The 16,843-nt window shown below is 34.7% G+C and overlaps 2 protein-coding genes across 4 annotated transcripts in view; one reads left to right on the top strand and one right to left on the bottom strand.

The window, feature by feature from the left end:
• The window catches only part of LOC143204719 (neurobeachin), a 520,160-nt gene that overhangs the window by 416,814 nt on the left and 86,503 nt on the right, over positions 1–16,843 (top strand). The window lies entirely within an intron of this gene.
• LOC143204727 (protein mab-21) lies at positions 13,796–15,440 on the bottom strand. Its single transcript, XM_076417473.1, has one exon. The coding sequence runs from the start codon at positions 15,274–15,276 to the stop codon at positions 14,179–14,181; it is 1,098 nt and encodes a 365-aa protein (XP_076273588.1). The 5' UTR covers positions 15,277–15,440; the 3' UTR covers positions 13,796–14,178.

The following is a 16,843-nucleotide window of genomic DNA, read 5'->3' as shown; positions in this document are numbered from 1 at the left end:
GGGTATCCATCTGTCTGGCTGACTGGCTGACATATATCTACACGATCATTAAAAGGTCAATTGAAAAGTCCCCACCATGGTAAAACACATATTTTTGGCAAATTTTTTTTTTATTCAACATAATTCCCTTCAAGGGTGATACACTGATTATAGCGACCCCCCAACTTTTCGATACCATTTTGGTAGTACGATTTGTCCTTTGCTTCAAAATAGGCCTCAGTTTCGGCAATCACCTCTTCATTCGACGAAAATTTCTGCCCAGCCAGCATTCTTTTAAGATCTGAGAAAAGGAGGTAGTCGCTAGGGGCCAGATCTGGTGAGGTGGATGAGGAAACAATTCGAAGACAAATTCATGGATTTTTGCCATCGTTTTCACTGACTTGTGCTGCGGTGCATTCTCTTGGTGAAGCAGGACTTTCTTTTTCTTCAAATGCGTCTTTCGGCGATTTCGTCCTTCAAACGTTCCAATAACGCTATGTAATAGTTGCTGTTGGTGGTCCTTGCTTTTTGAATTCCAATTCCAAAATACAGACGCCATAACCTTACCAGCCGACTGTTGTGTTTTCGACGCTTTGGAGCGTGTTCATCGTGTGCTGTCCTCTCGGATTACTGTCGATTGAACTTGGATTGTTGATTGTACATTGGATGATTGAACTGTCGAACAAACTCGAGTTTGTTACGCTTAATCATCTTCAAACACTGCTCCGAATCATCAACTCGTCGTTGTTTTTGGTCAAAAGTGAGCTCGCGTGGCACCTATTTTGCACAAAGCTTTCTCATACCCAAATATTTGTGAATGATATGATGTACACATTCAATTGATATCAAGCCAAGTTTTTGCTTCAACTGTATTTTTCCCATCAAGAAGCAATATTTTATCAACACGCGAAATGTGTCAAGCCGGGGACTTTTCAATTAACCTGTTAAGCTTATAAAACAATTGAGTCCTTTTTAAATTAGTTTGGTGGTAAGGCCAAACAGAAAAACCTGTGAGGGAATTGGAATGTGCTTTGTAATTAATTCGTAGCATTTTTTGATTAATTTTTTTTTAATTTAATTAGTATATTGTTACTAACTTACTATTGTCGTTTCCGTCTAACCTACAATTTGTCTTTATAATAACTTAAATCTAGGTATATAACTAGGAGGACCCATCGGCCCTATCTCAGTCTCTGGTGAAATAATGTTTATACATGTCACTGCTGAATTTCTTATATGCACTTCACTACACAACACTACAAAGATCAGATGGTTTGATTCTTTTGAGTCTGTCTCCTGTTCTGGTGGTATCCAATACCTGCAATATTTCAATATTTGTATGAGAATGTAGTCTTTCCTCATGCCCCCTTGCAATTCTCTTGATTTCTTGACTGACTGTGGGTATCTGAAGGTCTCGATGTATGTAATCAGTCCTATAGTATTTGCGTGCACCCACAATACCTCTCAGGACTTTGTTCTGAAAAATTTGTATTTGATTTATGTTACTTTTTGCAGAACATCCCCATAATTGAACTCCGTATGTCTATATAGGTTTTAGTATTTGCTTATATAATAGCAATTTATTATGTACTGTTAATTGTGATTTGGTTCCAATTAGCCAGTACATTTTCCTATATCTTAATTCCAGTTCTTTTCTTTTCTTCTTTATATGTTCCTTCCAGCGAAGTTTTGCATTGAGGTTCATTCCAAGATATTTAGCGTTGTTGCTATATGGAATGATAGTGTTATTTAATATTATTGGTGCTTGTATGGTCTGTTTATAGGTGAACTGCACATGTACAGATTTACTTTCATTAATTCTTATTTTCCAAGCTTGTGTCCAATTATTTATATTGTCACTTGCCTGTTGTAATGTTCGTGAGACTTCTTCACTATTGTCTCCGACAACTATAATCGCAGTATCATCAGCCATCAAATGTAGCCATCGTAATATTTTCCATTTGTGGTATATCACAAATGTAGAGTAGAGAAAGCATTGGTCCCAGTAAGTACACTTTCTTGTGGTACACCTGCTTTAGCTTCTTTTATTGTAGAGTAAGCTTCTTCTTGTTTGACTCTAAACATTCTGGTTGTAATGTATGATTTTAATAGTTCGGTGTGTTGTTTTGGTAGCATTTTCTGTAGTTTATGAGCAAGGCTTTCATGCCAAAGCTTATCGAAGGTTTTTGATTAAATAATAGGTACATTAGGGGTGTGTGTCACCGCGAAAAATATTGACATTTATATATATATATATATATATATATATATATATATATATATATATATATATATATATATATGGATATATAAATTATCTAAAAAAGACAGTAAAATCGAAGGATATCGGTACTCCGGCAAGCCGTAACGCTGCAAAGAACCAACAACGTCCGGCCGCGATCCCACACGGTTAATGATCACGTTTCCCATCGCGAGGCGCGTAATTATCGAAAAATAATCGCTAGAAAGCGCCGGACGGCGAGTGAGGCGGGGGGTGGGCGGCATGGGGGGCAACACGACGTCCACGAATTTATTCGCGGCCGACCACCATCCCGTCCCGGTCCGGGTCCCCATAATTCACTCGGTATGAGCGAAGTCGGCGCTCTTATTTATAATCGGCGTGGCAACAAAGAGAACGCGGGAGGGATTAATTTAGTGGCGGGTCCGTCCGCAAGAACAAACACGCCGCCAGTGTAAAACACGGACGCTGAAAATCAATCAGCAATAACTCGAACGCGGCGTCGATGGGCGACCGACACGCAGACGTGGAGGAACGCCCGCGGATAATTGGTGGCGGCCGCATTAAATCGGCGAATTTACGCTCATTGACGGCCTAAATCACGGCCTACTCGATCGCCAATTGAATAAACATCATCCCGTCCCGCGACGGGATCTGGCGGGATACGCCGCCTGTAATCTGGAGACGTTCGCGTCCGATTAAATGAGTCGAAGCCCGCATTACCGGCCGGGTCCTGTCTCGAGAATTGACGATTCTGACGTTTTAATGCCCGTTTAGTTTCCATTTTTTATGTAAAGCGTGGTCTTGCATCAGACGATGTAAGGTTACTATCGTGTTTAACCATAATCTCGAATTACATATATTAAAGCAGTGAATATTCTATAATATATATAACGGGTTAGTTCTCCCCGACATTTCATTTATTCAACATAATTCCAACACTGGGTGATACACTGATTATAGTGACCCTCCAACTTTTCGATACCATTTTTGTAGTACGATTTGTCCTTTGCTTCAAAATAGGCCTCGGTTTCGGCGATCGCCTCTTCATTCGACAAAAATTACTTCCCAGCGAGCATTCCTTTGAGATCTGAGAACAGAAATAGTCGTTGGGGGCTAGATCTGGAGAATACGGTGGATGAGGAAGCAATTCGAAGCCCAATCAATGGATTTTTGACACGGTGCATTGTCATGGCCAAGCAGCACTTTCTTTTTCTTCAAATGCGGCCGTTTTACACTATGTAATAGTTGCTGTTGATGGTCCTTCCTTTTTCAAGATAGTCAATGAAAATTGTTCCATGAGCATCCCAAAATACCGACACCATAACCTTGCCAGGTGACTGTTACGTTTTCCCACGCTTTGGAACGGGTTCATCGTGTGTAGTCCACTCGGATGACTGTCGATTGGACTTCGGAGTGAAATGATGGAGCCATGTTTTATCCATTGCCACATATCGACGCAAAAACTCGGGTTTATTACGCTTGATCATCTTCAAATACTGCTCCGAATCATCAACTCGTCGTTGTTTTTGGTCAAAAGTAAGCTCGCGCGGCACCCACTTTGCACAGAGCTTCCTCATACCCAAATATTAGTGATATCTTTTGAGTGTCTAATTCTTAGAGTGTATTCAATTTTAATTTACGGTCATTCAAGATCATGTTGTGGATTTTTTTAATGTTTTCGTCGGTAATCACCTTTTTGGGCGTCCACTGCATTCATCATCTTCGGTGCTCATTTCACCACGTCTAAACTTAGCATATCAATCCTTGATGGTTGATTTTCATGGGGCAGTGTCCGGAAAGTCGGCATCGAGCCAAGTTTTTGCTTGAACTGTATTTTTTCCCTTCAACAAGCAATATTTTATCAACACGCGAAATTCTTTTTTATCCATTTTTTGTTCACAATAACAAAAGTTGCTTCACTCAAAATGCTATAATTCACAAACTAATGATCCGACAGCTGTCAAATTTATACATGCATCTTTTGAAGGTTGGGGCTAACTAAAAAACATGTATTTAATTCTAGTAGCGCCATCTATGTGTCAGGCCGGAGTCTTTTCAATTGACCTATTATACGGAGGGTGGAGAAAATAATATGAACACCAGGCATATGCACAATATTCATTCACCAGCCACCATTTGATTTTAAAAGAGCCGCAAATCTCCGTGAAATAGATTTATAGTCTCAATAGTCGCACGCAGTGCTAAGCGAGATGGAATGGTGCCAAATACGGCGGAAATTAACATCTACAGTGGCGAGCTTTTTGTCCGATTGTAGTGTTACAAGTAAAAATGTAACAGAACGCGTAGACAGGAGCTGCCCGCAAGGCTCCAGTCTTGGACCCACGATATGATTCTTGTTTACGATCTGCTGGTTTCGGACAATACACGGAGTGGACATGGGGAAGTATCACAGCAAGATTCAGGCGCTCGCGAACGATCAGGTCATTTTGATTAGCAATAAATACTATAAAAAACAATATACATGTGGCCTGGGATAAATGCTGGGAGACCTGCAAGAAGTGGGCGTAGAACAACGGAGCGATTACAATTACAATCCGGAGAAGACCGACGCACTATGGTTGTGGGGAGGAAAAAAGTTCGGACCAACGTCAATACGTATAGACAATAAGACTAGATGAGTTCAGGAAACAATACGGTACTTGGGAATAGCTATAGATAGATGCCTAAATTTCCAAGGTATACTAGAGAGAAGATGACAAGTCTTGAGGATTGTAGCGGGCACTGCCTGGACAAACATGGAACTGGCAAAATCAGACACAACAATGGGTCGACGCTAGTGCTGGCTTAGATGGAGTAGGTGTGGGCATGTTGGAAATATCAAAGAATGGAAAGGAAAAAGCATATAGCATTAACATTGCATATTCCATTCCATAGAAAAATTCCATTCCTTTTAACAGATCCACAGAACGTTCAAATATAAAAGTACTTCTTCTTCTACTTCCTTTAAAATTAAATTATTAATAGCCTGTTAAGTAGTATTCAGTAATTACTTTTTTACTTTTCTTCTTTAAATTAAAAAATATAAGAAAAAAACATAAGGAAAATATAAGAACACTTAAAATTAACTGTTCCAAGCAATTATCTCCATCCTTTCCTCTCTCACAATTTATACCATAAAGGGTTCGGTCATCTTTGTCGGACATTACGAATTGAACAAAACAATCGAACCGTGCATTTGACTGAAAATAGTAATTACTATTTTCAGTCGTTAGTTTTTTGACTATCGACTGTTTCGACTGTTTTCAGTCGATAGTTCCCTATGCTAGTAATAATGTTTATGTATAATGTGTGTATAATATGTCATCAGTTCTGTAGTATCTCGGTGCACCTACAATAATTCTCAAAACTTTGTTCTGGAAAACTTGTATGCTATTTATCGGTAACAAGTTTTCGCGGAACATCCCCATAATAGAATTCTGTATTCCCATATAAGTTTTACTACTTTTAATACATGTTCCTATATTTTAACTCCAATTCTTTCCTTTTCATTTTTACATATTCCTTCCAGCGAACTTTGCATCAAGATTCATTCCGAGATACTTGTTGCTTGAGAGATACTACTACTTGAGATGCTTGAGAGCGTTGTTGCTATATGAAATAGTATTATTTATTGTTATTGGTGCTTATGCGGTCTGATTATCTTTAACTGCAAATGCAGAGATTTACTTTCGTTAATTTTTATCAAGTTTGGGTCCAATTATTTATATTGTCACTTGCCTGTTGAAATTTTCGCGTGGCTTCTTCGCTATTGTCTATTTTACTATATAACAAGCCATTCATTAAACAACTTCAAGGTGTATACGTTTTATATGTTGACTAACAACATCATATATTAAAGTTTAAATAAATCAATCCAAGAATAAAGTTAGTTACTTAAAATTATTTTTCTTAATCTATAATACCACCAATTGATCCATATTATACAGTACAGTTTAATAATATTTTCTTTTTGTTTCAGGTAAGTGGGCATGACCTAAAATTACAGTCATTTTATGTATTGGTAAGTACATAATTTCAACAATAATATGTTTTTAAACTATATATAATGTTACAACTTATATAAGCGCAAATATAGAACGTTTGTTTATTTTATTGACAATTATAAGCCATTAAAAAAAATCTCATAAATTTGATTTAAGCAAGAATATATAGCTGAAAATATGGGGATCTATAGTCGATTCAAAATAGCAGTGACACGGGAAACGTCGCAATGTTGCCACAGCTACTCTGAGTTTTGGTACATTTAGACTCTGACATATAACACAATTTTAATATAAATAAAATAATTGAACAAATATTCTATTAAATATAATTTATTTTAACATTATAGTACATCAAATGCATTTATTATCGAAGAACTTAAAACTACAATTAATTTTACAGCCACAATAATTTATAGGTTAGAGTTGTTTTATTATATATACATTGAGCTGTTTTTCACACTAATATCGGTAGGGTTCTAGACGCGTTTTTGTATGTAGTGGTATCCCCCGAAGACCTAATCCACTTAATTAACAATTATATATCTGAATAATGTATTTTACTTTCATTAGAGAGCAGATTTATGTTTTACGCTTAGTTCTTGTTTCTTTCGATGCAATGTATCCTTGTAAAGTCATTATGATATTACTATATTTCTCTTTAGTTTGTCCTGTTACTATCTGTATACATCTTTCTTGATAAAACTACATTTAATCACTGCATTCTCCTTAATGCATTTGCCATATCTGCAAAACAGTTAGTGTTATTTCTCTCCTCATACATGTTAACCAAACGTTCATGTATATTCTGAACAATAACACACATGCTCATAAAGCTTTCACACTCTATAATACAATTCCCTACAATTAAAGTATATTAATTGTATACTAACCTTTAGTGGTTTCCTCTTTCATCACCCTGTCTTGGTAATCGTCAGCATTGAATCATAAACCAACATTCATAAAGTTTTATTCAATCACAGTCACTTTCAGAAATACTAGTCAAGTTAATAACCAAGCTGCTTATTTCCAATCTATTAAAAACTTGCTCTAAGATTTTCGAACTAACCATTTCTTCATGGTAGTCACCCTAGAACTTTTTTCTTTCAATTCTTCCTCAATGTGTCTGATCGAGCTCACACAAACCGAAGGTGTTATTTTCGACAATGTCTCTTTCCATAAATCCAGACAGTTTTGGTTTGGATATCCTCCTCGACCTGAATATCTATTGTAATAATTCTTTGCAATACCCCATATCAACTCAATTGGATTACAAATGCAGTGATAGGAAGGGAGACATAATACTCTGTGGCCATAACATTCAGTAATCTGATCTACTATGTATCTTTTCTCAGGCCTAATTCTAAAAAAGTAAATTACGTAAAATGCAATTAAATATTTCATTTATATTTACCGAGTAATAATTTCAAATAGTTCATTCGTTAACATGATTTCCTCGAAACTTATATTTTATGTACTTTAAACCATTCCTTAATTGCAGCCGTTGTTGATGAACTTGTTAGGATTTTCTCCACCAGTACTATATACATATATTTATATATATATATATATATATATATATATATATATATATATATATATATATATATATATGTAGATATGATGGATTGTACTTAACAATAACTGATGGTTCCTCCAAGTTTTTAAAAGCTGATTTTCAAACTACCGCAAAGACAAGTTATGATTCATTTCTTCATGGTAGTCACATTAGAGATACACTAATTCTGCACCAAAAATAAAACCATTCCTGTTTCCAGCATGAAGAACTATGTGTCTGCTATGAATTAATGTTATGACTAACAAAACCTAATCGATAGTTATTCCAACGTTTACCTTTTTCTATTAACCTTTGTTGTCTTTATACTATATTTATTATCATCTTGCCATGAGCAACCCAATGTAGCATTCTGAAATATTCATGGCTCTTTTTAATTTATAAATTGATATAATTCTTGCATTATTTTGTTACATGTTTTTAAAAATTGTATTATTTTAAAAGCAATCTCTGGAAGTTCCATTAAACCCCTTCGTGGGTTATCTTTACACCACTTAAATCCTATATTATACAACAATGTATGAACGGATGTTCTACATCTCTCAAATAGCTGTATATCTTTTGGATCTTTGAGGGTACTTTCCAGACTAACAATTTTCTCTGAAATAATTGTATTAAATTATGTTTCGATTGAAAAATCTACTTACTGTCTTACTTGTACTGTCTTACTGTACTTACTTGTCTTGAGACACCAAGATTGATCTTGATTCATCACCTGTTTCGCATAAACGCGGTTTCTTTTTGTCGAATTTAAGGTTATATTGTTTTTCCATTTTTGAGATATTTTAGTGACCGTGTCCGTACTAATATAAAGTGCAGCTGCAAGGCGAAAAAAATATTTTCAATTAAAACCGTGGCGATTTCAAATGTATTAAAACAAAGCGTTAACACAACGTTTACCGATTTATAACCCGTAATTATAATATTTTGAAGAATTTTCAGAAGTTTGGCAATCGGACAACTTTTGCAGGCTCATTCCGTTACATGTTCGAACTTCTCTAACATCATTCTATCTCTTTTTAAGTAGAATAAAATGACAAGGATAATATTATCTCACTGTAAAACGAATTTACAAATTTAGACAGACATATATTGACACTCGTGTCACTGCTATTTTGAATTGACTATATATATTATTTTATACTAATATAACTTCTATATTATATTCGTTAGATTAAAAAATATGGATATTTTTCTTAAATATTATTTAAACATTATTTTCATTCATATATCAGAAACAGCCTAAGTTTCAAAATAGATGGTATCTTTTCGTCAGTATTGATTCCTAATGTTAGAAATATTTTATTTTTATAATACTTAATGCTAAATTTGTTAAAATTAGCACTGTTGTATTAAATATATAATTTTTCATTTATAATGTTAGAAACAGCGATAAAATTTAATTATATCTGCTGGAAATATCAGCTTCGTAAATTTATACAGTAATATCAAATTTCCTGTTAAAACAGTTTTTCATTCAGGCAATATTAAACCTAGTTATATTCTGCATTCTTGTATATTTTTCTAGGTAACAAATATTTTAGCTTTTTCTATACTAAGCAATTAAAAGTGTTCATTCCCTTTTCATATATCTATTCTTTTTAGATATTTGATTATTATTGGCTTTGATTCAGATTTATAGATATTCAAATTACGAAACTCTTTATCTACAAAATACATGGATATAGAAATCTCTTTAAATAAATTACCCTGTCTCTTCATATCATTTTTAAATGTGAATAATGAATGCATTCTATCATTGTAAGCATATCAAATTTAAAATGACAGTTCTTTTACCTAGTTACTCTCTATAAAAACACTTTAGCACCAAATATAACCACTAATTATTTTTATAGTGTAATGATAAATGAAATCTACATTTTATACAACATTAGAAAACGATACGTACATACAAAAGCAAAAATGAAGTATAAACAAAGCTAAATTTACTTTAAAAGATCGAGGAAATTGTTTATTAACAGAATATTTTAATGTTTCACAAGTAGTCCTCAGATCTTTTGGCTACACTATGATTTAGCTTGAGGACATATAAAATAGCAATAATTATAAATAATACCCTGTTTATAATATTAAAGTGCGAAGTGATAAAAATGTCGAACAAGACTTAATTTCTGAACAAGAATAAGATTTAATAAGAACTGATAGGACACATCTACAGAATATCTTAAACAGATGGAATATGATACTGAGAGAATATGGAATGATAATGAATAAATGTAAAATGAGACTCATGATGATGGGAGAGCAAGAATCAATAAATATCCAAAATGAGGGTGTAAAGATAGAACAAGTAAATTAGTCTAAGTAACTGAGTATAATAATCATAAGTAATGTAAGCCAGTAGATGGAAATGAATGACGGAATTGGAAAAACCATGAATTCGTACTTCGCTAATAAATATCAAATTCATTAATAAACGGAAAATATCAAGCAAAACTAAAATAAAAGTATATATAGCATTTTATAGACTAATCCTAATATAAAGTTGAGGGACATGGGTACTGTCAAAGGGAGATAAAATTAAGATTCAAGCAGTAAAAACTGAGAAAAGTCAGTAGCATAATTAATATAAAAAGGACGAGAATGAAATAATTAAAAGAAACTCTGAATACTGAACCAGTGGAAGCGTACATAAAAAAATACTTCAGAAGACAGGAAAAGTTCGGTCGAGGAAGAGACTGAGCATTAACAGAAAAATGGAAAGAAACATGAACATGAGAGCATGCATGAGAGAACAGACAATAAACAACACACCTACACTACTATGTGATACAAAAGTTGTTAAGAATCTAAATCTTAATAATATGCTAAGAGGAAAACTATTTTCAATCTCCTGAAGTAGAAATGATAACATAAAGTACATAAACATATTAAATAAGGCCTTAATTAATCTCCATATTTATCCTCATTCCATTCTACTGTTATATCCTTACAAAATGCGACACTCCCATAAAGTTGTCGTTTATATAGAGACATTCAAATTAACTAGAGAGATAGTTTTATTTGATAAATAATCTCGACCACCAATTATATTACGTAGTGGTAAAAATAAATAAAATTAATTGTTTATTATCGTCTGAATCCATCTCGGAAACTTAATGAATCTAACAGCGCTGGTGTATCGTGTTTTATTAGTCTTCTGTTTCGGGATTTTTCATTTTATTAAAATTCCAATTATTTTTTTTACGAACACACGATACAATCTTTCATGTTCTTTGGATGTTTAATACGTGGTAACCCATAAAAAGTGTCCATGCCAGCTCGTTATAAATAAAAAATCAACCGGCTATAACGCGGGTCTTTTTTTGTCGAATCAGTCAGCTTCATATCTTGAATGAGACGTTTTTAGAAAATGATAAGTTTTTTGGTTCTTGTAAATTTGTTCCGATCGATCAATTCTGATTAGCTAATTTGAATTTATTCGATGAAATAGGTACTGTTTTAAAAAAAGACATGAATCATCAAATCCCATTAAATTATTATGTTGAGAAAATGTTAATTTTAAACTTTTGTGTTAATGTGGACTCTATAGCGAATTGTTCTTGATAAGATGGCAGTAGATCGTCAATTTATCAATTAAAATCCGAGACGAAATCAACCGAGAATAATATGGTTTTCTTTTCAATCACTTCGCTGTATATCTTGAATGAGGACGTTTTCTAATTCTTCTAAATTTGTTGTAAACATGTAAACATATTGAGTAAACCGCTTCACGCGAATTGGGTTCCCAATATTTCTATTAAAATAGGAAAATGATCTAGTGCATACATTCTAATAGAAAATATATTAAACTAATATTAAGTTTTCTATAATTTAGTCCTTGCTTTATGTAAAAATGGCGTGTCTTTATTTTATCTCTGAAGCGATACTTCATTAGTCAGTAAATACTTTTTGTTTCGTCTTACTGGCATATCATATGATCTCCTGAAGAATACAGTTTATTTTCTCCAAGTTTCACAGAGCAAACGGCAATTCAAAATTACTAATCAATAGTTAATTAAAATTACAAGAGTTATATTAGAATAAATTCAGACTAACGAGAAAAATGTAACAAAGGCAAACATATTTTATAAAATTACTTTTATATTAGTGAATAGTTTTTACAGCGTTATTATTTTTGTTTTTAACAACAATTGAATCAAAATAATGTTAAATGAATGGGAAATTGTATACTGCATAGAAATAGCTTTTATTGTATATTCAAAGCCTGATAATTTAGATCTTATTATCGTTATTTTTACATATCAAGAAATAATATCTTAAAATAATAATGTATCATTCTATTATTGGTCTAAAATGTAATAATATCAAAGCAAGAATATTCAATTTATATTATTTATTAATTTATTTAAATTTTCTAAAGTATACATGGAAATTTGGTGGTGCTTTGTTAATAAAGCTTCTTTTTATCATCAAACATTTATCATAGCCACCTTCCACTATTATTTTCTCATTGTTAGTTATTATGTATCCTCTCTTATCTTTTATATGTGTATAATTACATGATTTTGAACATCTCTTACTCCTAAATACTTGTATAATTTATTTTAATTAATAGGTAAAAATATAAAGATTTTAGAAGCCTAGATAAAGTAGATACTCAAGAAACAGTTTTTTTATGATTTCAAAAGATGAATTTGAACACTAAATTTGAAACTTATCTGTACTATCGCTTACCTAAGAATTAGAAAAATTTGGCTAGAAGCTCTTAAATTCAGAACATCACATTTAGAAGACAAACCTTAAAAAAATTTGAGAATTCAGTTATAATACAAGGAGAAAAAAAACCGTTTGGAATCAGACAGTTTACAATACATATTATGTGTTCTGTCTGGCCTACAAACAATGAGTATTATTTGAGGGTAATGGCTACTGATTACTCCGCAATATTTGTATAACAAATTTTAATTAAATATACCAATATACTTCAGAAAAAGTTATTTATACTTCGAAGAAATTATTAGTATTAAATTTGACGCTTGTCAATACTATTCATTACTTAGAAAGTTTTTATTTCTAGAGGTTTTTGAGCTAGAAACTCCTAAATTCAGAATGTCAGATTTAGAAGGCAAATAACACAGGAAATGTTGGGATTTAGCTGTAACAACAGAGGAAATGAATACTTCAGAATAATTTAGAATCAAAACAGATAGAAGACAGTTTATGTTTCAGATTATGTAATTTGGCTGGGGTCTATTGTAATCAAAAAATAGTATGGCCTAAAATGTTATACGTCGTCCTTCCGCCTCAAAAGACCTGATAACTGTTGATTTTTTTTCACTAAACTGTATCTTGTTGCAGAGCAATGATTCTTCTGTATTTATCTAAGAAATATGGTGTAAATACAAGCACCTAACACACATTATTAAACTTGGTGGTAAATGCAATGTATAACTATTAATCAAAGCACCAATATTATAAACAGAAGTCATGTCATTATTTCAGTCAAAAAAGAGAATTATAATTAATAAAATTATGTATAAAGATATAGGCATGGCCTTATATGAAATATTGATAGGTTTGGGTGACGAAATTTTATTAATAAAGTGAGGAAAATTGTATATAGTACAGTCATAAGTAACTAATCAAACTAACAGAAGTTTTAAGAGTCATGACGTATTAACAAGAATGTAAGAAAAACCAAATATATTGCTGGAAATCTCATCAAAATAACAAAGTCACTTTAGTAAAGAAAGAAACCGTAGTAACAGTAAAAATAATACTAAAAACATGAGCATTTAATGATTACACCAAACAAAACTATTATAATAGTGTTACCCAATAATAATATTGATATGATGATATATAATGGCGAATTATGTAAATCTAGGCCAGAAAACTTTAAACAATATTTCTAGAACTTTTGTTTTCGAGCTTAAAATAACATATTCATGATAAATATTATTACTAGTAATAGGAATAAGAAAACTGCGGCGATATAGTGTGTTTAGAAGGCTCTGAACTAAAAGAAATTGGTTAGTTTATCAAATTTTTATTAACATTGTATTTACGTTACAAAAATACCATACCTAAGAAACAGTACATTATCTTAAAGCAGTCTATATAACTATTAAAAATCACAGTCAATTGATATATACGTAAGTAATAATAATAAGAAACTCCACATTCTATTTTACTCGTCTATTTCTCTAACAAGGCAACACGCATAACTGTTCCGACGGATTCACACTCAATGAACAAACAAACAAACAACAAACTGTTACTGTATATAAATCTTTTTGTTTTTGTACAGCGAAACTGTTTATTTACACGCCAATTGGATTAAAGTCCCTACATTTGTTTAGAGTTTTAACTAAGGTACTTACTAGGGACTGAACTAAAACACATTCGCTAGAGTTTTATAACTTCTCGAAGCATCGGGAGTTCGTTAACATTTCCCTGGTTAGCCTCCACACTTGTTTCGCAGCATTTTCTAAAGCACTGGGCGATTTGCCTTTGAACAGGTCTAAGTTTGGGAGGAAATAGTGCGGGCATCTTCGACACTGAAGGCAGGAGATGAGCTGGAGGAAGATCCCGTTGATCCTGTCGGCTATGCAGGCTTCGCTCCATTCGCTTTCGAGGGGATGTTTCTCGCACTCGTACAAGAGCAGGGTTTTCATGTGATAACTGGTGACCGGGTTGCCGGGAAGGTCCAGGTGACGGTCCCGGAGGGTTTTGAGGATGCTGAGGCAGCGTTTTCGACATCCGCCTTGGAGGAGACGGTTTTCCGCCTCGAGGAACGAGAGGACCCAGGCGTCGCCCTCCATGGCGGATTGTTTTCCTTGTAGCGCGATGCATTCTTTGGACAGTAGGTCGAAACCCTCGGTTTTAACTTCGACGACAAGGTTGGGATGAGGCCAGGGTATCTGGGGCAGGGGCCAATGGGCGGCGGATCGAGGCCACAGTCCCGTGCACTTGAACGCGGGCGTTATTTGTACTATGAAACGTTCCCGGATCCTCAGCTTCACCTCGGTGGTGTCCGCGATCATCTTGACGGAATCCCGATAGGAACATTTGTCGCACGCCTGAGCCACCAGGGTCTGGAAGCGGGAACGCATCTTCCTCGCCGACAGGTAACCGGAAGCCGTGATGAACTCCACCCAGAGCGACATGGAACGTTTTCGGCCGTCGCTCAGTTTCAGCACGGCACAACCGGGCAAGGTACCGTCGTCCACGAAGTTCAACACGCCCATCTGATTCAGATAGAGCACCACTTCGAATTCCGTCGGCGAGATCACCTCCAGGCCCTCGTAGCGGCCGTTGTAATCGGTCAGGGACGAGATGAACCTCGGTTCCTGCACCTCCACCTCCTTGAGCACGTCCTGCACCACGCGGCACACTTCCTGGATGGTCTTGGCGCTGGTCAGCTTGCGCGATTGCACTTTCTCCGTGTAGTACTTGTTCAGCTGGTACACCATCTTGGATTGCGCCGCCAACATGTCGGGGGGGACCAGCATATTCGCGGATGGCGGGCTGCTGGAGCCGCGTTTTTCAGCCGGAGCCACTTTGACGACTGGTAAACGACTCGAGAGAGAATTGTCCGGTGGTTTTATGCGGTTTTCGAGACCACGCTCACTAGCACTCCAAAGATCCGACCGTTGCCAACGAAAAGACACTGCGTTTGGTCAAGAACGCGGTCGGCGACGGTGCCAGGTAGACGAAGCCCCGCCTACCGGGGGCGGACGCGTGTCGGCGTCGAGCTCCGCCCATGGCAACCAATGGTGGAGACGTGGAGCGACGGCGACTGCTCGGCTGGCAGTTCGGGAGCTGACGGCGGGACTGCCTGCCGGTTTCGATGAAAGCGGATGCGGATTAGGGAATTTTCGAACTGGAACATGGATATCTTCATCGAGAACTCAGTCCTCAGTCGAATGGTTTTACCGGTATGGTAGGTGGTTGTGTTTTTCTCGGCGTATTTGTTCTAATCGATCAACGTGTCCTCCGAATTTGCATAAGGCATGACATTTTTTCTTGTCCCGGTAATGAATTGCAGGTGCTCTAACGTCTTAATTTTTGACATTTTTTTGCTTTCAAAATAACTAATTTTCACATTGTTTGTGTCCGGTGATAAACTGGGTCTATTAATATTTACATACTTCAAAATAACCAAATATTTGTCATTCTCAACTATATAGCAATAAGCTCACGGAATTTTTCAATATAATTTCGCTCAACCTCTGTATTTACTTCAACAAAGTGGTTTTTCAGAAGGCCGTGAAAACCGTATGAAAACAATATCGTTCTTAACTATATACATATACTACTGTACTCAATAAGTTCACTGAATCAATGCAAAAACTGATATATCTTTATAAAAATAGCTCTATTTATCAATATAATTTCACTCGACTTCAATGTATTTATTCCAGCGATACAAGTGGTTTTTCAGAAATCCGTGAAAACCGTTTTTAACGAAATATTTTTCAATATGTTGAATATGAACGAAATTCATTGATTTTAGTGTGTTTTTTTTTTGTACGGTCTTCACTAAACTGAGTCTTTCTTCACGAGTTATTGCGTTTATACTCCAAAAACTTAGTTCTAGACACTAACTCAGTTTAGATCCGAAATATTAATCGCACGTCATTCCTTAGCCTCTTTTTTTTTTGTTTCCAATGGGATACCCACTGTACTCATACTTTTTTTAAAACAAAACTGTTAATATATTGCTCACTATACCTGGTGAAGTACCTAGAGCTTTTGGTTATATTTTTAGTGCCAAATTTGATTGTATTAATGTTTTTTTTTAATTTCATTGTAACTAAATATTAATCAATTTCAGCTATATTGATACATATGGTTGAGTTGTTTTACCAGTATGGTAGTTGGTGTTTATTTTCGATGTATTTGTTCTACTCAGTCAACGTATCCTCCGTATTTACATACGGCACGACATTTTTTCTAGTCCCTTGTCCAGGTGATGAATTGCAGGTACTCTAACATCTTGATTTTTAACACTTTTTCATTTTTTAAATAATTAATTTTCACATTATTCGTATCCGATGACAAATTGGATTGTATTGA

This window comes from Rhynchophorus ferrugineus, unplaced genomic scaffold (genome assembly GCF_030347505.1).
Source record: "Rhynchophorus ferrugineus isolate W39M unplaced genomic scaffold, kcgeb_rfMv2 rfM11, whole genome shotgun sequence".
Taxonomy (NCBI): Eukaryota; Metazoa; Arthropoda; class Insecta; order Coleoptera; family Curculionidae; genus Rhynchophorus; species Rhynchophorus ferrugineus.
The sequence above is the reverse complement of the archived record's forward strand: the minus strand, read 5'-3'. Positions and strand labels throughout refer to the sequence as shown.